The sequence below is a fragment of the Crocodylus siamensis genome, chromosome 2 (genome assembly GCF_052110815.1).
Source record: "Crocodylus siamensis isolate JL-2025a chromosome 2, ASM5211081v1, whole genome shotgun sequence".
Lineage (NCBI taxonomy): Eukaryota > Metazoa > Chordata > Crocodylia > Crocodylidae > Crocodylus > Crocodylus siamensis.
The window spans coordinates 225,300,527-225,327,720 of NC_143396.1; the positions used below are offsets into that span (position 1 = coordinate 225,300,527).

Below are 27,194 nucleotides of genomic sequence, written 5' to 3' on the forward strand. Positions count from 1 at the left end.
TGGTACAGAAAGAAGGCTTAGCTGAGCGCTTAGTTTCAGTTATGACTGTGTGCTATGTCAGAGGACTACAGCAGGCCTGCGCCGCTGCTGCAGCTAGAGGCTGCCTTTTAGGCTAAAGCAGCTCTTTACCACAGAATCAATTGCAGAATCACAGAGCAGTTGGGCTGGAAAGGACCTCCTGAGGTCATCTGGTCCACAGTCGTGCCTGAGGCAGGATCATCCCTATCCAAACCATCCTCTAGCCAGTCTAACCTCTTAGTAAAATGACTGTCAGTCCTGACACAACGCAGGACATAACACCCTAACCTGCCCCAGGAAAAGCAGCAGCCAACATCCTTCTGTAAAAGGTGGTTAATAATACACTCAAGGGATGCCAGGAGGAGGGCCATGCGACATCCTACTGAGGACGGCAACCCTCACACTCCAAACCACACCTATCTGACCATGGGGTAAAACGCCTTCCTGACCCCAAATATAGCGCTCAGCCCGACCCCCAGTGAGGCGCAAGACCCTTCAGCCAGAAACCTCCAGCTTGAGAAGCCAGCAAGAGCCCAGTCACAATCTCTGGCCCCAAGCATCTCCTGCCACTGCTTTGTTTCTGCAGCCTTCTCAACCCAGCACTTCAAGCTGTGCCAGTCAAGAGCCAGGGGGGCAAAGCACTGTTTTAAAATGGCTTGCGTGGCACAGGGAGGCCAGGCCCGAGGCCTCGTCAAGGCTGGGTGCAGGGGCAGTGCGGCGGGAGCCACGGACGGGCAGCGGCCTAATCAGATGTGGTGTCGTTGGAACAAAGCTCTCGGGCACAGGGAGACGGAGAGGGACGCGCCAAGGCTGGACTCTGTCTGACAGGCTGGAAAGGGCTGTGGATGCAGCCGGGATGCACCGGTGTCCCTGTGCCCGGGCCTCCCGGGTGACACAAGAGCGCCAGGGCGCAGCACACAGGCCCTTGCCCCTCCCCCACCCCGTGACTCAGGAGCTCCGTGGCCCCGCCCCCCCATGGCCTAGATTCTGGCGGGCAGGGAGGGGGAGGGGCGGACCCGCCTATGCCTGCCACCAACGGGCGGGCCGGAACCGCATCACGTGGTGCAGGAGGGGTCACGTGACGCACCGCGTCCATTTTGTGGCGCAGTAGCTCAGCGCGTTGGCCAGTCGGGAGCCAGACGTCGACGAGGAGGGATCGAGGGTTGCTTAGGACTCGCTCGTAGCGCTCGCCTCGCCCGTCCGGCCTCGGCCTGCACGCACACCGGCGCAGCCCAGGTTCGTGCGGGGGCCGGGCAAGCCCCGGGGGGGGGCCCTGGGTGCGGCGGGGGGAGCTGCTGCCGCGGCGGCTTTCTCTCCGGGGGCTTTGCTGTGGGGCAGGTGTTGGCCCCGGGCCCTCTCTGCGGGATGGGGGCGCGATGGCCGCTGCCCTTCTTTACTTCGGGCGCGGCTTCCGCCGCCATTTTGTTTGAGCGCGATGGCGGCTGCTTCTTCACGACTCGGGATGTAGCACGCATGCGTAGGCTGTTGCCAAGCAGGGTGATGTGTGAGCTACGTGGGCCTGCGTCCAAGGGGCGGGGCCAGAATGCTCTTGCCGCTTCCCATTGGCGCAGCGCGGGGCGTTCTTGGCTTGGCTCAAGGCCATTGAGCCGAGCTGCGCGGGGCGGGCAGGTGACGTGAGAGATTCCAGACTGCGGCACAGGCGTGGCGTTGTGCGCCTGCGCAGCCGGGGGAGTGGGCGTTGCGGTTTTGCCGCCTGGGCGGTGCTGACGCAGTGCTGCTGCTGGGGCTTAATCAGGGTCTTGGCTTGCCTGAGCCTCCTGCCCAATGCTCTCCCCTTCTCTCCTTTTATAGCTGATTTGACTTAAGCAGACATGAGTGGCTGCCGTGTATTCATTGGGAGGCTGAACCCTGCTGCCAGGGAGAAGGATGTGGAGAGATTTTTCAAGGGCTATGGCCGCATCCGAGACATAGATCTGAAAAGGGGCTTCGGATTTGTGGTAAGGACAGTTACCAGATCTGCCACTTGCCAGAGGGCTCACACATTGTGTTGAGCTCAGCTGTGGCTTACTTGTCTCCCCTACCAAGATAACAAGAAATAGTATTTTACATCTGACCTTCCTGATTACCCTCCATGTTCACTGCTTTGTATCAAGCTGTTCAGCATGCAGTGGGGCAAGTAATACCCCCAGTTCTTTAAAAAAAGAAATCCACTGTGATAGGGCTGTTAACTAAGTTTCGTGTCTCTCTTTCAACCATAGTGCAGTATGATCTATGCTGGAGAGTAGTGTTTATTTTCAGATCATAACCTCCTTCCTTCCCCCCCCCCCCAAATTCTGTAAATACCAAATCTTGCGAAACTTGTTTGCCCCCAGAAACTACCTTGCCTAGAAACCAAAGAGTAATTGTGACTGATTTTTCCAAACTGGGATTTCTTTCTATGTTGAAATGCTGATGTGAGCTATGCAAGTAAGCCATATGCAGACATCACTTCCAGGTTAATGTTGATGATGCTGTTTTCTTTTTGTAAAATAGGAGTTTGAAGATCCAAGGGATGCAGATGATGCAGTCTATGAACTGGATGGAAAGGAGCTCTGTAGTGAGAGGTAAAAATACTTTGATTTAGTGTGCTACTTTTAAAAGTAGCAAACACCCATTTGTTTAGTAAAGCAAAGAATACAAGCAAATCTCCTTAGTCTAAAAACTAGAATAGTTCATACATTTGTACATGCACATGAGTGTTATTGTTAATTTTCTGACTTTAAAAGGGTGTGCAGACACAGTGGAGTCTTGTTTCTTTCTTTCAGGGTTACAATTGAACACGCACGGGCCCGTTCCAGAGGTAGAGGCAGAGGGCGATACTCTGACCGTTTTAGTAGCCGCCGTCCACGTAGTGACAGGAGGTAGGTATAACAGACTAAACTAATCTGTTAAGTATGGCATGGCATCATTTCCCTAATTTTAATTTTAATAAGATCTTGGATTAGCAAAAATATGCTGAAGAATATACATGTAATTAAGATATGTAATGTTTCTGGTTATTCTCTGAAAGGTAGTACTAGCTTGCATGTTAATTAATAGTAGTTATGCCTTAACATTTTAAAGGCTGCATATGCTCTGACAACTGATAGTTCTGCTGCTTTTAAACCTTTGGAGATTGCAACTCTTTTTTTTTTTTTCCCCCTCCCCCACACAGAAATGCTCCCCCTGTTCGAACAGAAAATCGTCTCATAGTAGAAAATCTATCTTCCCGAGTCAGCTGGCAGGTTTGTTAAAAACGATTAACTCTTTTGACTTCATTTAATGGGTATGTAATGATGATTGATAATACCCAAGTACATTTTAACTAAAACTATTTTATTACATTAAATTGAAATATTTATGCAACTTTTATAGTTAATGTAATTATATTATTTAAAATTACAGTATTTTAAAATAGTCTTAATATTATGTAAATTGTAAATTTAAATATTTGAGGAATTTTTTATTTTTTTCTTGTTTTTTAAATCAATTTTAACCACATATTAAACCCTTTATTTGCCAGCCTATCTGTGTCGTTGGCCTTATGACGAGGAGTGCCTGTGGGTTATCCTAATCGTTCTGTCTTGGTCACTCTTGGTTGGGCCTGGTTGACTTTCCAGTCAGCTCCTACAATGTCAGTTGGCCACCTCTAGATCTGTGTTTGCCGGTCTAGACGTAATCGATGCACTTCCTTAAAGTGCCACATTGCAGCGATCCCAGAGAGTTAACGAGATCTGATCCCTAAGTTGAGAGCTGTTCCTCCTGTAACGCTTCCGAATAAGAGGTCCTGGTCGAAAAGAGTTGAAAGATGCGCGTTTAGGTGGTCGTTGGAATCCTGATCGCAGTAAAGTGGTCCTTGGTAACTTCAAGAGTAGAAAATGTCTGCATCCATCACTAGTCTGCTAATAGGGAGGGCTGTGCGATTAAAGGCTTCCATCGACTGGGTAGTGTTCTTCAAGTGGGTGGCGAAGAGCCAGTCGGGCATATGTCATGACGGTATCTCCGATCGCTTAATGCAGTTTGCTGCTTGGCTAGCCTAGGGAAATATTAATGAAGGTAAAGTAAACTATATTTTTAATGACATATGGGGCACAAAATTACTGGTGTCTTGTATATGTTCTGTATAAACATAAGACTTGTTCTTCAGTCTTTCTTTTTTTTTTTTTTATGCTACAAAAATATATGGGAAGTAGCTTGCACTCAACTCAGTACATAGACTAATATCTTCTTTTTAATGTTAAATCTGACTTCGTGAGCATCTTGCTTTAAAGGCAAATGCTGTGGCTTTTTTTTTTTTTATGTGTTTTGGCTTTTATTTCGTGCCCTGATCCACATTAGAATTTTTTTGTATAGAATACAAGTGTGGCATTGCCATGTTTGTAATTTATCTAACATTTTCTCTTTCAGTAGTCTTTTTTTTTTTTTTTTTTCTTATTTTGGTATGGGGTTTTTGCTTGGTTTTTTTTTTTTTAAATTTTATATACGCAATTAAATTAAATGCTGTAATTTCTTTGAATAATGTAATTGGTCTTATGTTAGGATCTCAAAGACTTCATGAGACAAGCTGGGGAAGTAACCTTTGCAGATGCACATAGACCTAAGCTAAATGAAGGGTAAGTGTCTAAAACCAGCATTGTACTAAATCTTGTAGTATTACAAAGCACTTTTCAATAGGAACTAGACTTGGTATTTTGGAATGAGTAGTTATAACTTGCCTTTTCAGGCTGCCTTGTAATGACAGGACTGGTTTAAAAAGGAGCTGTATAACACTAATCACTTGGGGACAGTGGTGTGTGTGGTGCATACTAGCATGATGCAAAAACAGTCCACCTAAAAACGTCAAGTGCTGTAATGCTGCTGGATTTAGAGTTGCGTAGTCATATCATGAATTGCCTAACAACTTCTGTGGCTTTTTTTGTAGGGTGGTTGAGTTTGCCTCTTACAGTGATTTAAAAAATGCTATTGAAAAGCTCTCTGGCAAAGAGATCAATGGAAGAAAAATTAAACTAATTGAAGGCAGCAAAAGACACAGGTATATACTTTTCCCCTTTTATTCCAAATGAATCTACATCTAAATATAATTTGGGTTTCAGTATGTACATGATGCTAATACCGATTTTATGATTTTTCCAGTAGGTCCAGAAGCCGGTCTCGTTCCCGTAGCAGAAGTTCATCTAGATCTCGTAGCCGGTCTCGCTCCCGAAGCCGCAAGTCCTACACCAGGTCAAGGAGTAGGAGCCGTAGCAAGTCTCGTTCAGTTAGTAGATCTCCTATGCCAGAAAAGAGCCAGAAACGTAGCTCTTCAAGTAGATCTAAATCTCCAGCATCTGACCGGCAGAGGTCTCGGTCAAGGTCCAGATCTGTTGACAGTGGCAATTGAACTATAATTAACTTGCTAGCGGGGCCCTTTTTTAAACCATACTTGCTAAAACTTGTGGTAAGTATGTGATTTTTCTGTGGGGAGGGGTTTGGATTGGGTGGGTGGGGCTGGACAACTTTGTAGATGTGGACCACAATGGAGGGGTTACCGAACTAATTGTATTAAATGTCTTTTGATAATCCCTTTTGCTCACATTTTTGTGAATGTCTGAAGTGTATAGTTTGTGTATATGGACAGAGCTCTTTATAACTAAAGCAAACAATTTAATTTTTTTGTACCTCCCAAAAAAAAAAAAAATCGGAACACTTCAATTCTCAGTGTATTGAACTGTGAATAGTAATTCAGGAAAGTTTAGTTTTAATGGATCAAATTTAAACTGATGGCATTGGACAGCTAAGAGCTCTCCCCCTGCTGTATATAAAGCTTTATTTTAGATTTTTTTTTTTTTTAATTTTTTTGTGTGCTTCTGACAACTTTCGGTTATGGGTCAGCAAAACAAAAGCTGGTTAATGTTACCAATAAACATTATTTTTTTGAAGACTTACTCTGTTCCTTTTAAAAACACTTTGCACTATAAACACTGAACATATACCCCTGAATGAAGAAGTGACATGATGTCAAGTGCTTAACACTTCTGCTCGTAGTGGTTCTATAAATAGCTGCTCTTCCTGTTCAAGAAATAAAAAAGTCTAAAGGCACCATAAATGTGTGGTTTTCTTTATTTTGCTTCTTAACATGGCTAATCAGAAGTGGGCATGGTCCTTACAAGGCTGAGTAGTCTTCAAAGATGTGAAAGATGACTTTTATTGCTGTGAGTCTCAAACAGCTGTATTGGTTGAGATAAGAAGTAATAAGTGCCCCTCCCCAGCCACCCTAGTCTCACTAAATGTGGAAAAGGGAATGAGAAACTTAGAGAAGGAAAATACAGGGTGGTTATGTCAGCTGTTAAAGTCTCTTGGAGTAGCAGTAGTTAGCTGTTTAATCTGAAGGTTGGCAGAAATGGCACTGTGGTAATTCACAGTACAGTCTGAATTTTATGGCTCATTTCCTTCAACGACCTCCTTCCTCAGCAATCTGGCACTAGGCAGGGAGCTGTATTGGGCAGTTTCTTCTTTCATTTGTACACCAGGCAACCACCATCTTGCTTTTCAGAATGCTACAGAAGCTGCCATCCACTTTTCCCACCTCCAGATAATCTGGCTCAGATTTCCTACCATTGCATATTTTGTTTTTCCTCTGTTACTGGCAGATGCATTGGATACCAACCAGGTGAGAATCCATATGGAAGCATTCTGGATGCTGGCTACTGCCAGTTTCTTGACCTTTTAGTCCTCTAGCTTGGAACCCAAATGGCAACTGCAAAGTTTAAAAGGGAAGAGTGCCCCATTTCTTCTAGAAAGAGACAACACAGCAAACTTGGGTAGCAGTTCCTTGTTTAGCTATGTGTTTGTTCTAAGGAAGGAGGTGTGGAGTTCACAGAGACAGCACTGCAAGTTACTTGTACTCCAGCATTCTGGAAACGCTCAGAAGTCTAAGCCTACCACAGTTTCAGTTTTCATTCAGTTGTGAATGTCTCAGTTGTGTACAACTTGGCCTGAATTCTTACATTAGAGGTAATACAGTCTTCTGGAGGCCAGAAATGTGACTTGAACAGCCTTCTTTTTTCTTCCTTTTTTTTATTTCTTTGCACCTGACTCTTCTGTTCTGGAGGCTTCATCAATGCCTGTGAACATGAAGGAACAGTAGCTGAGCTTTATTATTGCTGAGGGATGTTTAGCTTCGTTACTTTGTTACAGACACCTGTAGGGAGTGGGCAGCCCACTGTACTGCTGACCAACAGAACTAGAACTTCCTGAGTACCCTGCATAGGGGTGATGCTGCTGCAGGTAAAAAGTTGAGGGAGCAAGCAAAGGAAGTGCCTGCCTTCCTGCTGCCTGTAGCAGTGCCTGTTCCCTGCTTGTATCTGTGTCCTTGGGGTACAATAATCTTTGGTAATCTGAAAGAGTTGCATTGAGTTGGCAGTAATGTCTGCACTTGGAGGGAGCTATACAAATCTGCAGTGGTTTGACTGGGAAGGCTAGTTGCTTACATGGACACTGCCTGTGGCCTCAAGAACTAGGGTAGCTTGCATGCAAAAACTACTGTTGATTTTTAAAAAGATATTGCCAGTTAAACCTTGTTTTTGGGATGTTCCCACGGCAGCTAGGGTGCACATCTGAAACAGCTGCTCTGTGGTGTGGGATGCCTGATGGTGATACGGGGGCAAAATATTTCTCCTACTCAAGTCTTGTGATGCACTTGAACCAGTAGTTATGCTTGGCGCTGACAGGTTCCAGCTCCCTATAAATTGCATGGTTAGAGATAGTTGTACATCATAGTTCAGCATGAGGGTTTAGATTGACTATGCAGCAAGGAATGAAACATTTTCTGGACCAGACAGCTGTAAGAGGGGGCAGGACTGTAGCCTGATGGATTACTAGGGTGCTTTCCAGGAGGGAGAAGAAAACCCTACATTCTTGTCCCTGCTTGCCTATGTGTTTTCATGTTTTATCCAATGACTCCAAATTGCACTCGCTAGTTTTAGGGAAAACCCTGAAATCCAGGGCTCTTCCTCTGTCGAGGAAATTCCTTTACCAATAGGTTACAGGATTATGTTTCCGGCCTAGTCTGTCTTCAATATTTTTTTGTGGCACAGTACAGTTTAAGACAGGTGGGTAGTAAGTGTTAACCTACCCAGTGTGGCTTAAAGTACAGTGGTTCATTTACTTGTGAGATGTAAATGAGCCCCCTTGGGATGAAAAGAGGGAATTCAACTCAGGTGGCCCACTTGCTGGGCGAGTGCTCAAATCACTTACATAAAAGGAGGAAGTGATGCTGGAAGCTATCTTCAGCTTTGTTTTAAAAGGGCAGTGATTTTTCTCCTCAGTTCTAAGAAAACTTGTATCTGCATTCAGGAACAGTATCTGGGTTAGGAACCTCAAGCAAGCAAGTACTGGGTAAGGGAGCATGGGAACCTAGGCAACTAATGGGATTCTTGGTTACACCTCCAACTCCCCATGTCAAGTCCTTAACAGTTTGTGGCATGTCTTATCTAGGAAGGATGTAGGCCATGGAAATCATCATGGGCACTCGTATACCACATTCATGCCCTTGACCTAGTCTGGGCAATCCATCCAGCCCACTCAGAAAGACCTGGACCTGGGACACCTTGGAAAGAGCTCTATAGAGAAAGGGTTACCATCAAGATTTTTGCAGATGGGCTTACCTGGACTGACTGGCCAGCTGGGGTGTGTCAGCTGGCCACACTTGTCTCTCAGTTGGGAGGAGTAGCAGTGCCTCTACTTAAGGCAATTTGAAGTAATGGACTCCAGATTGTCCAACAAAGGCATTTCAGAGCCCCTTCTAGTGACTAGGCTTCCTGATTCCAGATAGTTTTCTGGTGTTACATTCCTGGGACATAGGCAGTCAGACTCAACGGCAACAGATGACATTTAGAAAAGGAGTCAAACAGCAAGAAACTATGGTACAGTATCTAATATATATAATGTTTGAAAACTACAGCAGTGATTGCAAAAATCAGGAAATGTCTCTTGCTTTTATTAAGGATGGATTTTCAATACCAATGTGTGCTCTTTGTTAAACTACATTACTTTGGGTAAGTTGGCTATTGTGAATGCAGTGCAGTGGGCCTGGAGCATCTCTTTCAATAGCAACTCTGCCACTAAGCAGTTACTGTATCTAAGATACTCCCAAGTGTTCAGTATTACTAGTTCCCAGGCCTGGGTGTTTCTACAAAGCCAAGGTACTTTGGACCACTTAATCTTTCATTTGTTTATTCATCGCTATATTAAAATTGCAGCTCCCTCAAATTGCTTGTCAGCAAGACCAAGTTCATAGGTGAACAGAACTGGTCTGATTCAGGTGATGCTAGCAAGAATGCCAGGCTGTGGGTTCTGATGCAACTTGGTGACGGAGCTTTCATTGAGGTAAACAGCATCTTTTCATCACCACTAGCAAGCAATACTTTGTAGATTGCCAAGAATTAGCTAGTCCATTAAATCTCTCAAATAGAGTCTGTGGACCCTGTCTGGGAGTTGTCTACAGAATGAAACATTTGAGAGCTTTCCAGTGAAGGTCTAGGCTGGCCTGGACATTATGCAAAACTACTGGAGTTCAGCAAACCATGTGTGGAGAGTGTTACTTGAAGCTTTGGTGGAGATGCCTGTTGCATAGTCCTTCTGCCTTTTCCTTGGTTTGCTCTTGTTTCTTGGTGGTGGCTTTATTTCTTGTGCAGTGTTGCCATCCACAGCTGTATAGATGATTTTTCGCTGTACCTAAAAAAAAAAAAAAAAAAAAAAAAAAAAAAAAAAAAAAGAGACCCCCCTTGGTCTTAATCCATGGCAAAGAAAGGTCATATTGCAGGTAAATTTAAGTTGTTCCTGTATTGCTTTGACTCCTAAATTCCACTGGGGATTGATTGAATGTGTTTAGATTTTACAGGAGAGCAGGGTTTGAAGGGACCTCGTGAGGTCATCTAGTCCAGTCCTCTACTAAAGGCAGGGTAGGCCCTGACTGAGCCATCTTGGCCAACTGCTTAACCTCCTGAAAATTTCCAAGGCTGGAGATTGTACAATTTCTCTAGGAAGCCTATTCCAATGCTTAACCACTAGGACTGTGGGAGTCGGCAGCGATCCGATCCGGCTTCGGATCCGGCCGCTTCAGATGGCCCCGATCCTATCCAGAGCTCTGGACCAAGTTTCTGCCTCAAAGCGGCTCTGAAGCTTCGGAGCTGCCTTGGAGATCCAGCCATAGGGTATAATAGGGAATCCATGAAATATCTATAACTTTGTTGTTTTTTGCCCGATTTGGATGAAACGTGCAGGGATTGTAGCCTCTTCGGAGAGCATGAAACCTGCCAAGTTTCAAGAATAGCAGTGCAGGAGTTTGGGAGGAACTGTACTCCAAATTCTTGAAAGCCAAACTCATGTCATGGCTCTGTGTCACACCACAGCAGGGTGAAAACTGCAGGGGTGGTAGCTCCTAGTGAGGCCACAAAACCTGCCAAGTTTCAAGAAGATTGGTGCAGGGGTTTGGGGGGAACTGTACCCCAAATGCTTGAAAGCAAAACTCGTGTCACATGTATGTGTTACACCACAGGGAGGTCAAAAACTGCACAGGTGGTAGCTCTTACTGAGGCCACAAAGCCTGCCAAGTTTCAAGGAGATCGGTACAGGGGTTTGTGGGGAACTGCCCCTCAAGCTGCGGACAAGCAAAACTCGTGCCATGGGTGACACTGCATGTGCTAAGTCACAGCGGGGTGACAGTTGCAGGGATGGTGGCTCCTGCTGTGATGCCTGCCAGCTGTCGAGGAGATCGGTGCAGGGGGATCAGGGGCCCTGCACCTCCCGGCTGCTGACAGGCGAAACTAGTACCAAGACTGTGTCTGTCTGGGGCAGTCGATTGTCTGTTAGCCTAGTTTTCTAGGTGCTAATTGATGCTGTTAAGTCATTATGTACTAGCTAGGTCCTGTGTATTGAGCTGATCCCCGGGTCCCTGAGTGAATCATGACTGATTGGTAACTGGTAACACAGCAGCTTAGCAGCCAGGCCTGCAGCAGTGTCTCCCCTCCCCGCCCCAAGACAGACACAGTCAGTCCCACAAGTTTTGCTTGTCCACAGCTTGAGGGGCAGTTCCACCCAAACCCCATGCACCGATTTTCTTAAAACTCAGCATGCTTCATCCTCTCTGTAGAGTCTACCACCCCTGAAAATTTCATCCAAATCGGATGACAAAAAACAACAAAAGTTATAGATGTTTTATTGTTTCCCCATTATACCCTATGGCAGATCTCCGAGGTGGCTCCGAAGTAACTCAGCAAAGAGGTGTCTGTTGGTAAGAAAAGTGTAGCACTGGTCAGGGCTGGGTTACAAAACTAATTGCTAGACTTGAAGTTGTTTTGCATCTGTCTTTTTCAGTACTATTCATTCCATCCAGGAACAGCACACACCAACTGCAGAGACTTTCTCAGCCTGACAAAGGGTTTTTAAACCCAAAAGATTGCTAAAAGTTTTTTTCCAACTATTTAAGTTGGTCTAATAAAAGATATCAGATTTGCCCAAAGAACCCTGTCTGTCTATGTCCTTAGACCAACACAGCTACAACCTATACCCTGGGCAAAAAAATGGAAGATGAACAAAGTAATGCACCTGGAGAAAAATAGTAGTAGTTGAATCGGAAAAGGTACAAAGAAGGGCAATCAAAATGATCAGGAGTATAGAGCAGTTGCCATACCAGGAGGAACTAAAAAAGGCTAGGACTCTTCAGTTTGGAAAGAAGGCTGGGGGGGCATGATAGAGGCTTATAAAATCATGAAGGGTGTGGACCAGGGAACAGGGATCAATTGTTCACTGCGTTCCAAAATACTAGAACTAGGGGGTGCCCACTGATATTAGTAGGTGATAGGTTGAAAACTAACAAGAGAATACACTTTTTTAACACAATGCCTGGTAACTTGTATAATTCATTGCCACAGGAGGCGGTAGAGGCAGATAGCATAGCCAGATCCAAAAAGGAGCTAGACAAATTTATGGATGATAAAGCTATTAAGAGCTGTTAAACAGAATGGTTGGAGATGTTTCCTCTGACATCTCTAAACCAGTAATGGTGGATGCCAGGGGGGATAACTCTAGCACTAGCTGGTTCAGTGTTCTCCCTCTAGCGTCCCCTTCTGCCAGTGTTGAAGACAGGGTGCTCAGATAGATGGACCATTAATCTGACCCAGTGTGACAAGGCACTTAGCACATTTCTGTCACTTTAAGAGGAGCGAAGGTCCAGAAACAGCTCAGGCAGCAATCAGGGAAGGCACCTGATGGGAAGGAAGGTGGGCGTGACATATATATCAGTCCAGGGCCTGAGGCAGGGAGGCAGTCTTACCCTGGCAGCTGACAGGGAAGAAGCTCCTGAGCAGGTTGTCAAAAGAGTGACTCTGGCTTCCACCAAGTATGTCTGTGGGAAGGCACTGGCAGCCTTAGGAAGAGGAATTCAGCTATACGGCCAGTGATACTACTAAGATATCTAATCAAGATGGTAGAAAAAATATGCTGCCCTAGTATTCACAGTTCCCTGTACAGCAGAGGCATAGCATGCTAATAATCAGATCTCCCTCACCCTTCCCCATAAGGCAGCCTGTAAACTTGACTCTGCTGGGAATCCAGAACTACACCTTGCACTTTATGAGTGCATGACAGCAGCAGTTAAGTGACCAGTGGATTAATGCCTGTACATGGATAAAATACACTGAGATCCTTTGAGGGGAAAAGTACCAAAGAAACAGGAGCAAAATTGCACTTGCCATTTGGTCTCTTTATCCTTTCATGTACCCCGAAGGTCAGTACCAAGAGAAGGCCCTCTCCGATCTGGAAAACCATGTACAGCAATGGAAAGAAGTAGAGGGATCCAGTGACTTCAGGGTCAAAGGCCACTTTGAGGATAGCAGACCAGAGCTGTATATTCTGGCAGCCGGTCTCCATGCACACTGTCCTCCTGAACCTGTACAGGTCAGAAGTAGACATACACAGGCATTAAAGATATGGTACATTTTTATACTACTTGACATGGACATATTTAATTCTTGGTAACAACGGCTTCATTTTGCAAAGGTATAACTATACATCAATTTTTTCCATGCCTTGCATGAAACAACTTGATGAGTTTTAGTCTTGTTTGTAGTGCCCAGGTATGTATTTAATAAAAATTGCTACTAGAGTTGGTACCAGGGGTGGGTCCAGAAAGGGATCTTGTGGTGCGGTCACACCTCACCTCACCTTGCCCTCTGTCCTCCCCTCCCCTTCCCCCCGACTCCTAGACCACGATGAAAAAGCAGCTGGGGCCTTTCATAAGTCCATGACGTAGGCAAGAATTCCACCCCCGGCACTTGCACTGTCCCCCCACTCCCATTCCCCCATCTCCTCACCCATTGCTGCCACTCTCCCCACATTCCCTGGCTTATCCAAGGCAGCAGGGGGAGGTCCAGAGCCACTCCTCTGCTCTAGCTGGGGTATATAGGGGCTCAGCTGGAGACAGCAGCTGTGGGCAGGTTCTCCTCTTCCCAGTGCCCCTGGGTGTTCCCTGTCAGCCTGGGAACAGATATCGGTGGTGGGAACCCACCCACCACTGTCACTGCTCTTGCCACAATCCCTGGCTGAGCCTGACTGCCTGCACAGCTCAGCTGGAGCAAGGGAGGAGTGGCTCTGGAGCTTGCTCTGCCTCTGGGTCAGATGAGGACGATGGCACTGGTGGGTGGTGGGCGAGGCAGAGAGGAATGGGAGGGGAGGAGCTGATGAGCACAGAGGGGAAGGAATAAGTTCCCAAGAGTTATGGAAAAGAGAGCAAGATTCTTGCCTGATTTGGGGACTTAAAAGAAATCCTGCAGTGCGATCTCCCCATCCCATGGGAGTGCAGGGGGAGGAGGGGAAGGTTGGAAGTAAGGGGTGCACCCCCGTTCTTTACAAAATCCTGGATGTGCCCATGGTTGATATTGCTTGTGGTGGACCAAGGAGAACAACCAACTCATTCTTTGTCCATGAGCTTCTGCTCATCTCTCATCCCAATCAGCATTTAGGCACACTAGCTAGCACCAATGGAGGTGCAACTGAAATTACTACTGATTGTACTGCACTTGTCCTGCAGCTAAAGAGCAAGCTTCTGTCAGCACAATCATTAATAAAATACTTGTGCAGGCAGCCTCTCTATTCTGTCCTCATGATTCCAAAACCAGCACTAGGAGTCCATGATCAAAGTTTATGGTGAGAAGGATGAAAAAATTATTTCCATTTTAAATGATACCAGTGTATCACAGTTTGCACTGAACCAATATAATTGTTTTGCCTGTCCACTCCTCTCCGAATAGAATTGGATCTAAACTATTCTCATGTGGATTTCTACAAATCAGAAATATGCAGAGCCACCAATTTTCCTGGCTTTTACTCAAGACCAGAAGTTAAGTCATGTTTGTCTGACAGATTAGTAAACATTGCCCGTGTTGGCTCCCAGAAAGTTCAGCGTTAAAGAGCAAACTTCCAAAGTTTTTGTTTTTTTTAAATGAATTTAAATAAGAATTAAAGTAGCTAAAACTCCATGCCATCGAGCAACTTTTCACAGCTCTTGCGCCCAAATCATCTGATGGTTGAATCTGTCCTGGTAGCAGCAGCTTTGATTTGATGATCTACCAGGAGGCAGGTAGACTTGGGAGCTCTTTAACATTTCCATCATCTAATGTTAAAGTTCTTTCCTTTGGGAAGGGAATTAACCTGTTGGACCACTCAATCTTTAATCTCAGACAGTCATACCACTGAGTCATAATTCTGTATCTTATTTCACCAGAAATTACATGGGGAAAAGAAATCTGTCAAACCTTATTGTAATTCTTTGTGGTCTCTTCCTTTTCCCAAAGGCTTCAAGCCTGTCAGAGGATGAAAATGACACACTATTTTTCTTACCTCTCCTCTCTCCCTAGTTTGTCTGTCCAGGTTAAACTTGGGGTGGGCAAAAAAACCTGCTATCTCTTTCCCATGTGCTGCTTTAATGACCACTGCTTGGAAGGCCACTGGAGAGGACAGACAGATGGGTTCTTTTTTGCCATAGTAGCTTCTTTGTGTTTCCAGCAAGAAGAGAGAAGACTTCCTCTGGATCTTGCTGGTCTCTCATGACCCACTCTTAACACAGTTCAGCTGACACATGTTCCCCTGCTCAGTTTAAGGATATAACGTTCCATCTGTTCACACCCTACCTTCATTTACAGTTCCCTGGAACAAACTGAGTCAGTGCCTCCCAGCATACCAGGCATCCCAACACTGAGAGTAGCCGTCTTCAAACAAATAACAAATCAAAAACCCTTTAAATACAAACTTGAATGATAAATTGTGGGACAAGAAGTCCGCCATGGAGTAGATTGTGTTAAAACGGTTTCAACAGAGAGCCTGGGTTTTTACCCATTATCTAGACTAGCTTTTAACTCCAGCTGTTTGTTCTTATGTCCCTGAATGTCAGCTGTCTTGTTGATCCCTACTGACTTTTCAACACACCTTTTGCCTCCCTCAGCCATGTCCCTTCCCTGTTCTTTTCCTTTGTATTTAAATTTCTCTCTTTTTTAAAAAAACCCTTTCTTTTTCTGAGTCCATTCATAGCATCTGAGAAAGTAAAGTGTCACCTACAAAAGATTGTGCCTCTCTGAACGAGTTAGTCTCTAAGGTGTCACCCTGCCCAGCCTTCAGCCCAACATGCCAGTGGCCTTCGTTCTTTTGTACTCATCCCCCTTGCCAAGAGCCTTCGTTGGCAAGAGGAACTGAGGATGATTGAGGGATGAGGTGGTGAATGGACATACTGGTCATTGAGCTTGAAAAATGCTGAAAGGCCATAGCCTAGCAGGAAACCAATCAAAGGCGTGGAGGCAGAAGTTCCCAATAGAGGTGGTGAGAAGATGATTAAGATATGGTTTCCAACACTGATCACAGACAGAGCAATTACTGCAACAGATGACATTAGGAAAATGGTCATCCCTGCCTGAAATAAATGTGGGGCAGGTGGCAGGAAAAGACAAAACAAAAGTTTCCATCACAATTAATCTACATATTTGGAAGCAACTGTGCCATAGCCTGTTAAAATAGCAGTCTGCATATATGCCAGTGCCCTCAGACCAAAGCACTTTACTGGTGAAAAAGGAAGTTTCACCCAGAGTTAGAACACTGTGGGTGCGCCTACGCATGTGCCCCACTGAGCAGTTGGTACTGCATAGTCATTTAGTACTTGCTTTAGTGCCGTCCCAGCACCACATGGGTTGTTTCTGACCCTACTGCACAGTAGCCTGTTGCTACTGCGCAGTAGTGGTGGTGTCCTGGTTCCTGCCTGCCAGTGCTATGATGCTATAGTGATGAGCTATGTCTCCATAGCTTGTTGCTACAGTGACATAGCGTCTTGTGTAGATGTGCCTTGTTTTACCTAGATTACAGGTCACTTTGCGGGATTGCTGCTGATGAAAGAGGCAGAAACGGGTCTACAGCCCAACCTCTTATTTGCTGGTACTTTAAAACACAAAAACAAACAATTATCCCAAAGTTTATCTGGTTACCTGTGGCAGCACAACATAGATTCTTGTCTGTACTGGCTGGGGAGACTCAAGGGTGGCACACAAATTGGCAGCAGATCTTGAATTTACTGAGTTCTCCAAATTTCCTTCCAGCCTACACCCCATATTTATAGATGGTTGATTTAACAGTCTACTAAATGATCTCTGATTGTTTTTATTGACATTTCTCTGTTTCAGTGAAACTTTTGGAAGTGGACTGAGCCAGATCTCTTGTGGACTTACAAGGTATCAGCAGGTGCATCTACACATTTATTAATGTGCTTGTGCTACTGCATATTAAGTTTAGTACCTCTAATATGAGAAACTCGATAAAGATGCAGTAGCTGCACTAATGCACAGTAGCAAAGGTGAACTTTTTTGTACTGCTTAATGCATAGTAGACTAATTTTGCTGTGACACACTAATGCTCAGTAGAATAGTTCACTGCGCATTAAGGCATCTCATGTAGACGCACCCAGTTAGTTGGGATTTATATCCTTGGGAAAGTAAGTTATATCTTCCTTCCCTCCCATATCGTGAACTGTTGTTCAACACTTCTTTTTCTTCTTTACTGTAGTTTATGGTATTTTCTGACAGGGTTGTTTTTGTTTTTACAAATTATCTGAGAATCTTAATCTTAATATATCTATTATAGCAAAATAGCATCTAATACATTTAATTACATCAATCAGTACTACTAATATTTTAAGATAAAGCTATGATATAGTCTATTTGGATTATTTAATGTATGGTCTTCAGGCCTTGTTCTTTGTTTAATTGTCTCTTATTAGTGGTTTAATTAGACTTGTGGATGACTTCCTTTACTTTGTTGACCAAGCTAGTTGTCACACTTGCCAAGGTTGATGCTAGGGTTACTCAGAGACAGGCTTTGGAGTCTTCTGCTTAGCCACACTTCTGCAGCTTGGCCTAGACTCCTGGAAAATGGCCAAGGCTTGCGACAACTGCTACCTCTGGTGGCATGCAATGTAATAGCTATTTTATTTTTTCAGCCCACAGCAACAGTACCTAAAAGTTCAGCAGAACTAAAGAAAGATTTTAAGCAGCGAAAGTGCCTTGAGACTTCTGGGAGTTCTAATTCTCATTTCTAAAACTCTGCTCCTTAGTTCAAGACTGACAACTTCTCTAGCTTCCAAAGCTTTTTTCTGACCTCAGAGGTTATTGTTTGTCAGAAAGGAAGATAGGCTAGGTTCCCAGGCTGGATATTGTGTGTCACCTTCGCATATATGTGCTGAAATGTTTATAGTTCCTTCTTGACCATTCTTGCAAAGGAGCCCCATATGAGAGAGACCTCTCCATTAAGTGTTGTGGCTCATCTCTGGGCTGACTCTCATTGGATATCCATTTATAATGCCTTTTTGTTGGGATCAGTTTTGGGTTTCAGCATTTAAGCTGGTTGTACTGATCTCCAGCTGTTCAAAGAGCCAGAGTTTTTGGAGTGGCAGAATGCAAGAAGCATTAAGAGGGCATAAGTATCTCTCAAATCTGTTGCTAGAGAATCCCATGATTTCTGTACCTCCAGAACTCCCCTCCTTTGTATCTATGTCCTGGACATGAAGAAGCAGAGTGGTGAATCCCAACATAATTAAATGTCTGGTAATTTGCCCTGCCACTTCATAGTTTCATAGTTTCTAGGGTCGGAAGGGACCTGAGTAGATCATCTACTCCGACCCCCTGCCATGGCAGAAAAGATTGCTGGGGTCAAATGACCCCAGCAAGGTGTTCATCTAACCTCCTCTTAAAGACCCCCAGGGTAGGAGGCAGCACCACTTCTCTTGGAAGTTGGTTCCAGATCCTAGCCGCCCTGACCGTGAAGTAGTGCTTCCTGATATCTAACCTAAACCTACCCTCTGCCAGCTTGTGACCGTTATTCCTGGTCACTCCTGGTGGTGCTTGGGGGAACAGTGACTCCCCCAATGCCTGCTGATCCCCCCTGACTAGTTTGTAACAGGCCACTAGATCCCTCCTCAGCCTTCTCTTTTGGAGGCTGAACAGGTTCAGGTCCCATAGCCTCTCCTCATAGGGCCTGCCCTGCTGCCCCCTGATCATACGAGTGGCCTCCTCTGGACCCTCTCCATTTTGTCCGCATCCCTCTTGAAATGTGGCAGCCAGAACTGGACGCCGTACTCCAGCTGTGGCCTGACCAGTGCGGCATAGAGGGGGAGAATCACCTCCTTGGACCTGCTCGAGATGCATCTGTGGATGCGTGACAAGGTGCGGTTGGTCTTCCTGACTGCATCCCCACCCTGCCGGCCCATGTTCATCTTGGAGTCAATGATGACTCCAAGATCCTTTTCTGCCTCTGCACTGACGAGAAGGGAGTTCCCCAGCCTGTAGGTATGGTGCCGGTTGTTCTTCCCCAGATGCATCACTTTGCACTTGTCAGTGTTGAATCCCATCCTGTTCTTATCCGCCCACCCTTGTAACCTGTCTAGGTCCGACTGTAGCCTATTGCTCCCTTCTAGAGTGCCCACATCCCCCCACATCTTAGTTTCCTCACCAAATTTGAACAGGGTGCTTTTTACCCTCTCGTCCAAGTTGCTGATGAAGATGTTAAACAGTGCGGGCCTGAGGACCGAGCCCTGGGGAACCCCACTGCCCACGTCCTTCCAGGATGAAAATGACCCGTCCACCACCACTCTCTGGGTGCAGCCCTCCAGCCAGCTGGCAACCCAATTGCTTGTGTGGGTGTCGACACCACAGTCCCCCAGTTTCTTAATGAGAAAAGGGAGAGAGAGTGTCAAAGGCCTTCCGAAAGTCCAGGAAGACACTTCTGGATGTCTGTTATGTCATGTATCCACTTTGCCCACTCTTAGCAGGTATCAGGGCTCTCAGCACAGTGAGTGCACTTTTTGTGCTGAAGGTAAATAACAAAGAGCACTCCAACATCTTACCTTGATGATGAGGCGAGCATACTGTGGCTTCTCATTCAGGAAGATGCCAATGGCACAGGGGATGAGCATTGTGGCCAGGGAGAAAACTATTCCCTTGTAAGGCACTTTGCTTCCTAGATCACCCTCATACAACCCTCTTGAGTAAATATATAGGAGAAGAGGCATCATGCCAAGTGCCAGGAATGTTGAACATGCGGTCATCAAAATGCTGAGATGGAAAGAAAAAGTGTTAGCAGCAGGAACTTAAGTTCCTTTGTGGCCCATGCTCCTTTTTCACTTATGTGGACACACATTTGCCATTTAAAATGTTATCTTGCTTTCCTATTTCTTCCCATCCTATTGCAGATGCTTCCTCACCATTATTTTCAAGGGGTGAAAAGACCTCATGGAAGTGTAAGTAAGGAGATGGAAGCAGTTAAGGAGAGTTTTATTTTATGCTTAAAAAGTATTTGTGAATGTGCTGTTATTCAGGCAAATTGGATCAAAGCTCTGGTTCATTGACCCAAGTATCTAGTTCCCAGCAGTGGCTGGTACGAGTTGTTTTAAAGAAAGATGAAGAAAATTTACAGTAGGTCATCATGGAAGAACTTGCCCACAGGGAAAATTTCCTTCTACTTTCTGTCCGTTAAAGGTTGGGTAGTGTTCTGACATGTAAAGGTTTATATCCTTTCTAAAGCTCTTGGGTTCTCCTGCTAAGTCTTGATGTTTTTGTCATCCTTGTAACTGCAGTTCCGAAACTCAGATGCTATGTAGCCCCAACTAAGTTCTGCAATTTTTTTCTGACTGTTTCCACTCTTCTCTCCTGTAGGGGAGCCACTGGAATGTGAGGCATTGCTAACCCTTATTTTTGTAGGTCTTACCATTTTCTTTTTGATATGGTCCCCTAGCACAACTCTTGATTTATACGGAAAGGTAAGAGGCCTCCAAGAATACCAGGGTCTAGGATAACAATTGTAACTTATATTCAAAATGTAAGTATTGAAGCACCAAATGGATAACCATGTTGCTCAAAGCTATAATTTTGTTTGCATGGAAACAAGGAAAGTATAACATTTATTATGTACCTTTTTATGCAATTGGGACTAATCAGCACTTGTCACAAGGGTGGCAGGTTCTTTAAAAATACTTTGGATGCAATGCTATTTTTTTTTCTATCTAAAGCCTTGAGACTCATTGTGCCAGTAGGTTAGCCTGGAGACCAGTTACCCAATTGATATGGCTTGGCAATTTATAATAGTGAGGCTGCACTCAGCTCTCCTTACCTGAGGTTCATATCTCCTTTGGATGCCAGACTAAAGATGTTTGAGAGGTTTCCACCTGGACAGCAGCCACAGATAAGGATAGCCAGAGATTCAATAGGGTCCAGGTGAAAGAGCTTACCCGGCAAAAATGCTGTCAGAGGCATTATGCCATACTGAGCAACCACAGCAATGGCTAGCCCTTTGGGCTTCCAGAAGTGAGTCTTGATCTTGGCAAGCTCCATGCTGCACCCCAGTGAGATTTTTATAGATTTCATAGACATTAGGGCTGGAAGAGACCTCGGGAGATCATCGAGTCCAGCCCCCTGCCCAAAGGGCAGGAAGTCAGCTGGGGTCATAGGATCCCAGCAAGATAAGCATCCAATTTACTCTTGAAGGTGTTCAATGTAGGTGCTTGAACCACCTCCAATGGCAGACTGTTCCAGACCATGGGGGCTCGGACAGTAAAGAAATTCTTCCTTATGTCCAGCCTGAAACGGTCTTGCAGGAGTTTGTGACCATTCGACCTCGTCATCCCTTGGGGCGCTCCGGTGAACAAACGTTCCCCCAGATCCTGGTGGTCACCCTTGATAAACTTATAGGTGGCCATCAGATCACCCCTGAGCCTACGCTTTTCCAGGCTAAAGAGTCCCATGTCTCTCAGCCTGTCATCGTAAGATCTGTTTTCCTGACCTCTGATCATGCGCGTGGCTCTCCTCTGGGCTCTCTCAAGCTTCTCCACATCCTTCTTGAATTGTGGAGCCCAAAACTGGACGCAGTACTCCAGCTGCGGCCTCACCAAGGCTGAGTACAAGGGGAGAATGACGTCCCGGGATTTGCTCGAGAAGCATCTATGCATGCAAGCCAGCGTTTTGGTCGCTTTATTAGCCGCAGCATCGCATTGCAGGCTCATGTTCATCTTGTGGTCAATGATGACCCCCAAGTCTCTTTCTTCTGTAGTGCTAACCAACGTAGCACTGCCGAGCCTATAAGGGTGCTGCAGGTTTTTCCTCCCAAGGTGGAGAACCTTGCATTTTTCGGTGTTAAACACCATCAGGTTCTCGTCTGCCCATTTGCTGAGCTTGTCCAGGTCAGCCTGGATCACCCGCCTGTCTTCTGGCGTGGATGCTTTGCCCCAAAGTTTGGTGTCATCGGCGAACTTGGCCAGTCCACTCCTGACTTCAATGTCCACATCGTTAATGAAGATGTTGAACAGGATGGGTCCCAGGACAGAGCCTTAAGGGACCCCACTGGTCACAGGGCACCATGATGAGTGACTGCCATCAATTACAACCCTCTAGGTCCGACCACGGAGCCAATTTCCCAGCCAGCGGATCGTGGTGGAGCCAAGGCCACAGCTGGCCAGTTTGGCCAAGAGGTGATCATGGGATACCAGATCAAAAGCTTTTTTGAAGTCAAGATATATGACATCAATCTCTTCTCCCTTGTCCAGATGATAGGTCACCTGGTCATAGAAGGAAATGAGATTGGTCAAATAAGACCTACCCGCAACAAACCCGTGCTGGCTATCCCTTAGGATGTTAGCCTGGGCCAGTCCATCAAGGATGGCCTCCTTAATAAACTTTTCTAAGATCTTCCCCAGGATAGAAGTCAGGCTAATGGGCCTGTAGTTAGCCGGATCCACTCTTCTCCCTTTCTTGAAGATTGGCACCACATTGGCCTTCTTCCAGTCTTCGGGCACTACACCAGAGCGCCAGGAGTTTTCAAAGATCCGTTCCAGGGGCTGGGCTATGACGCTCGCCAGCTCCTTGTGTACCCTGGGGTGCAGATTGTCAGGGCCAGCTGACTTGAAGGTATCCAGCTTCTCAAGGTGTTCCTTCACGAGATCAGCATTGATGGAGGGTAGGGGATCCCCATCACCCGGATCTCCCTGTCCCATAGCAGGCATGGGCATCTCATGGGACTGATGAAAGACTGACGCAAAGTACCTATTTAATAGGTTGGCTTTTTCCTGGGCGTCAGTTGCCAGTTGCCCCATCTGGTTTAGCAGGGGTCCAACGTTGCCCTTGCTTTTCCTCCGGCTCCCCACATATCTGAAAAAGGACTTTTTGTTGTCCTTGATGCCTGAAGCTAGTTGGAGTTCAGTTGCAGATCATGACAAGGAAAAGGACAGTGATAAGGATTCCGTTCAGAGCTTGTTCAATGGCTCTTTGATTAAATGCAAATGGCAGTGTGAAATCGGGCAAAGATACCTTATCCATAAGTGATATGTTCCAAGACTCTGGGTTCTCACAGGCCCCTCTGGTTTTGTTCATTGTGATGAGGAGCTTGTTCATTCAACCTTCCTGGTGTGACTGGCAGAGAGTAGAAGAAACCCAGTCCAAATCCTGAAAGCATTGCAAATCCTGTTCAAGTTAGTATTACATTCAGCACTCTCCCTTCTACAATCTGTACCTCATCTTTTTTCAGCCCAGAGCTCTTATCATATAACAAGAAGTGCACCTGAGGACTATTTTTTTCTGAGATCAGTGTATATAATGTAATAGGACTACATAGGACGTTCCTGCGTTCAACGTTAGAGCACCTATTTTAATTAAAACAAACAAACAACACCCCCATACTCCCATTGGAGGCAACCAGTATTTCATGGAAAACAGTTTCAGCCTCTATCTCACGGCCATTGAATGCGAACACATTAATTGATGGGGAAATTGTCCAGCTGAATACCTCAACTCTTTCCTATAGTCTCCATATCCTTTCCCATTAAATGAGGACACAAGGGCAATAAATGAATATGAAAAGCAGGTAAGTCAAAACCATCCAGAGACAAAACATTTTTATATCAAGCAAAAGTAGCCTGTAGAATTTCAAAGGCACAAGAAGTGACTGAGGCCAAGAGCTTAAGAGGATTCAACAATAGCATTAGGTATCTACATGCCTAATGGAAAGCATCCACTTACATGAGAAAGAATACCATTTTTATAACCATGTTATAACTGGGAGCTTGGGGATCCTATTACTTTAATGGGAAAAAAGGTAGCAGAAAGAGCCCTAGGCAGTTAAACAGGAATTAGTTGCAGGAGGAAAGGCAAGAAAGAAAATGACTGCAACCTAGGTAATCAGTTGCTCATTAATATAAAGGTCAAGGGAGCACCTGACCAGATAGGGGAAGAGCCCAGGGAATATAAACTTGGGTTCCTGAAGCAGAGGGGCAATATAGCCCTGAACTCTGCCAAGGGAGGAGCTCCTGGCAGCTCAGGCTGGTGAGAAGGGGGAAACTGCAGGTATGCCAGGTAGTCCCAGGACAGAGAAAGAGAGGGTGTCCTCGCAGTGGTATAATGAACCGGGGGGAAGGGGGGGGGAACCTTGAGTTAAAGCAATTGCTTTTATGTTTTGTGTTCTAGTTAACTGGTGGTTTGGATATGGCTGCAGGTGCATGTGAGGAGGCCCAAAGGGTGCATTTTGGTTAACCCACAGGGGAGTGCCAGGGGCACACTGGTGCTGTGAGCCCTGCCAGGTGCCTGGGCTCAGGGTGTAGAGTAGGTTTAAGCCAAAGGGCAGCAGAAATCTAGAGGGAAGTCAGATGGGGCCAGTGCCTGAGAAGGGTGGACACCAGTGCCAGGGGCTGATGCCCCTAGTTCTTCTTTCTGCCAGCAATCCCTGCCAGACCTCGCTAGTCCCAATCCTGCCCTCATTCTCAGTGGGTCTTCCTGGCCCACCTGTTGCCTTATGGGCTGTTCACAACTTCCAACCAGCCCCATAGTTATACCCATACCTTGCAGATGTTATCAGGGATGGAGGCCTGGTAAGGGTGACTGATAACCAAGACCCACTGAGAATGGGGGCAGGATTGGGACTGGCGAGGTCTGGGAGGGATTGCTGGCAGAAAGAAGAACTAGGGCTTGCTCCCTCCCCTCCCTTTAAAAAAATCAACTAAGTACATCAAGGTGTGGCAGGAACAAGTGAAGGGAGGATACTCTAGATCTAGAGCAGAGCAGGAGCCACATGGCTACCAAGGGGTGTCATGGCCACTCCTGGGGCTCAAACATGCTGCAGGAGTGTATAAACCCTGAAGCATCTGAGCATAAGTCAACCCCTACTGAGGGAGGATCTAGAAGAAACCTTCCCAGTGTATACCTTATTCTACAGCTAGCCACTTAGGGGCTTTTTTGTATGTTTGGTCTGAAGCTCTTGATTTTCAGAGGTTGCTAGACTAAGCCACTTCCTGCTATTATCTGACACAATGGCTTTCTGTAGCATGCTTAGCAACAGTTAATTAAACCTCACAACACCCCAAAGTGTTAAGCTTATCTTGCAGATGGAGAAATAAAGATGCAGAGTAGCTGCCTGACTTGTTTAAGAACAATCTGAAAATCAATGTAAAAGCCAGGAAAGCAAACCAACTGCTCAAGGTTTTTAGCTTTTTGCTTTAATGACAAGGTTGTTGTCCCTATCATGTATGCGGCTATGAAAGGCATGAGTCAATGGGGCTGCACTGGTAGAAGGGGGGGAGGGGGAGGAAAGGGAGGGGGAGAAGGACAAGTAAGGGTCTTCAGAGACACTATTCTATAACTTTTAAATGGCTCCTCGTGTTCCCCCTGTAGTTTTCTACCATTTTAGCCATGTGTCAAGGAAAACATTTCCTTATTTATGCCTTACCCAGGCACCACATTTACTGACATTCACCTCTCCACTCAACTCCTGTTTTATAGATACATTGTCTTTAATAAAGCCATCCTAGCTGCTGACTGCTGTTAGGGTCAGATCCACATGTAAAGAGAGAATATTATTCCCAGACATGCTAAACTACAGAGGAGAGCAATTCATTTACCTTCACGCCTTAGAAAGCTGCTTCCGAATTTGGGTGTTGTGTCTGTGCTTTTCCAGGGGTTTACATGCTGTTCCATCCATTCTCCACTCAGTCCTGCAATCTGAATGACTCGGAAGGAGTGTTAGTCATCGTGATTCAAGAAAATCCTTTCTTCACCAGCAAAGCATGGTCTTTTGGTGGCAGATATCAATACCAACTCCTACAAAAGAGAGTCTTCAGTATGAGGGAGAGTCCCTGAGACATCTTTTGCTGGTTGGATATCTGTTTATTTTTCTCCTGGGTCCAGATTACAAGAATTAATTTCATCCCATGGGTCTTATTGTGAACTAGTCCCTAGTAAAGCTGAAGCAAAATTTCTTTTTTTGGCTGAACAGCTCTACAGTCTTAATCTGTTAGCTGCAGGAACCTATTCACTGCTCCTATTCATATTATTGCTCATCAACAAGCAGGCTTTCCAGTCCAATAGCTCTGGAAATTTGATTGAAAGCAGGGAGGAATGTAGGAGCTTTTCTTTGCTGTTCTCCTCTTTCTCTAGTTTTCGTGTGGAAGTGCATTTACAAGGCCAGAGTAAAAGGAACAGTTGGAGCAATGACAACTCTTGAGGGTAACAAGGATTCACAGTCCAGTTACGGGAAGGAACTGTAGCTAAATTTGTATTTGGTGAGAATATTGAATAGGAGCTGGACCCAGGACTTCAGGTTTCTTTCTCCATCCACTGACTGGTCACATAGTCTTGAGAAAGCTATTTAATAGTTTTGCATATTCCTTTTCAGTTGAAAATAAACCCCTGCCCTGTAAAATAAAAATAATAATATTCATTTTACAGAGGACATGGCAAAGCTCCATTTTGATGAAGCACTTTGAGATCTTCAGGTGAATCAACTTATATGAATATTGAAGTGTATCTTTGTCTTCTATTTTAATTCTGGCTATGTATGAAAGAAGAGTCAGTTGAAACATTTGTTAACTTATTAAATGTTATTGCAGTCCACCAAATTCCCCAAGCAAGGTCACAGAGGTTCAATATTTTAAAATTAACAATAGTGTAACTCTTATAGAATCATAGAAAATGGGCCTGGAAGTAAGCTGGAAGGTCACCTTGTATATACCCTTCTCCCTCCTCACCCACCAAATCAGAACCAAGTAAACCATTTGGGGACAGCTAGGGTGCATTTACATGAGACGCTACTGCACAGTGGTTGCTGTGCATTTATTTAGCACTTGATTATACATATATAGATGATTATAGTACTCGATTCTACATATACATTATATATAATCAAGTGCTAAATAAATGCACAAGAACTGGAATTTACTGTGCAGTAGCACCAGCGAACACCTTTTTAATGACACTACTGCATAGTAGCTTACTAATACTGCACAGTAGAGTATTAGCACTATTTGTGCTGTGATGCACTACTGCACAGTATTATTTGGCTACTCTGCAGTTAGCATCTCTTTGATGCACCCCTAGTGAGCTATTTAACTTGATCTTAAAAAATCTCAGATAACTGTTTCCACAAACTCCTTAGGTAATTTCCAGCGCTTGACAATCCCTGCAATTAGAAAAATGTGTCTAGTTTGTTTGGTCTTTTTGTTTTGTTTTTCTGAAGGTCAAAGCTAAATTTTTCTTGCTGAAGTTCAGACCCATTACTTCTTGTCCCATCTTTTGTGGACATGGAGAACAGTGTATAACCTTCCTCTTCTCAATACTATTTTAATTTTTTTTACTGTTCCGTTACATTTAATCCTT

General features: G+C 45.1%; 2 protein-coding genes across 3 annotated transcripts; one reads left to right on the forward strand and one right to left on the reverse strand.

The window, feature by feature from the left end:
* The first annotated feature begins 1,095 nt into the window (after positions 1–1,095).
* On the forward strand, positions 1,096–5,915 carry SRSF5 (serine and arginine rich splicing factor 5). 2 transcript variants are annotated; one of them, XM_090033237.1, is made up of 8 exons: positions 1,096–1,254; positions 1,831–1,976; positions 2,512–2,582; positions 2,784–2,879; positions 3,173–3,242; positions 4,537–4,610; positions 4,919–5,029; positions 5,131–5,915. In XM_090033237.1, exons 2-8 carry the CDS (start codon positions 1,851–1,853, stop codon positions 5,375–5,377), a joined length of 795 nt encoding a protein of 264 aa, XP_089889363.1. In that variant the 5' UTR covers positions 1,096–1,254; positions 1,831–1,850; the 3' UTR covers positions 5,378–5,915. The 2 variants fall into 2 exon arrangements, with proteins under 2 accessions (XP_089889363.1, XP_089889364.1); XM_090033238.1 differs by lacking the exons at positions 4,537–4,610; positions 4,919–5,029; positions 5,131–5,915 and adding an exon at positions 3,521–4,196.
* Positions 5,916–9,540: 3,625 nt separating this feature from the next.
* SLC10A1 (solute carrier family 10 member 1) lies at positions 9,541–22,925 on the reverse strand. The gene is made up of 6 exons (XM_090034637.1): positions 22,764–22,925; positions 20,674–20,912; positions 19,412–19,619; positions 15,759–15,937; positions 12,700–12,925; positions 9,541–9,711 (listed from the first exon to the last, which is right to left on the reverse strand). Exons 1-6 carry the CDS (start codon positions 22,923–22,925, stop codon positions 9,541–9,543), a joined length of 1,185 nt encoding a protein of 394 aa, XP_089890763.1.
* Between the last annotated feature and the right edge of the window lie 4,269 nt (positions 22,926–27,194).

Bases quoted from the DNA above. Each gene is read 5' to 3' on its own strand.
- SLC10A1 (XM_090034637.1), bottom strand. From the start codon at position 22,925: ATGAACAAAACCAGAGGGGCCTGTGAGAACCCAGAGTCTTGGAACATA. The intron at 19,620-20,673 runs GTAAGGAGAGCT...TTTCCATCTCAG, and splicing joins AAAGGAGATATGAACCTCAG to CATTTTGATGACCGCATGTT. The intron at 12,926-15,758 runs GTATGTCCATTC...TGACCTGTACAG, and splicing joins TTTTTCAAGCTCAATGACCA to GTTCAGGAGGACAGTGTGCA.
- SRSF5 (XM_090033237.1), top strand. From the start codon at position 1,851: ATGAGTGGCTGCCGTGTATTCATTGGGAGGCTGAACCCTGCTGCCAGG. The intron at 2,583-2,783 runs GTAAAAATACTT...TCTTTCTTTCAG, and splicing joins AAGGAGCTCTGTAGTGAGAG to GGTTACAATTGAACACGCAC. The intron at 5,030-5,130 runs GTATATACTTTT...TGATTTTTCCAG, and splicing joins GAAGGCAGCAAAAGACACAG to TAGGTCCAGAAGCCGGTCTC.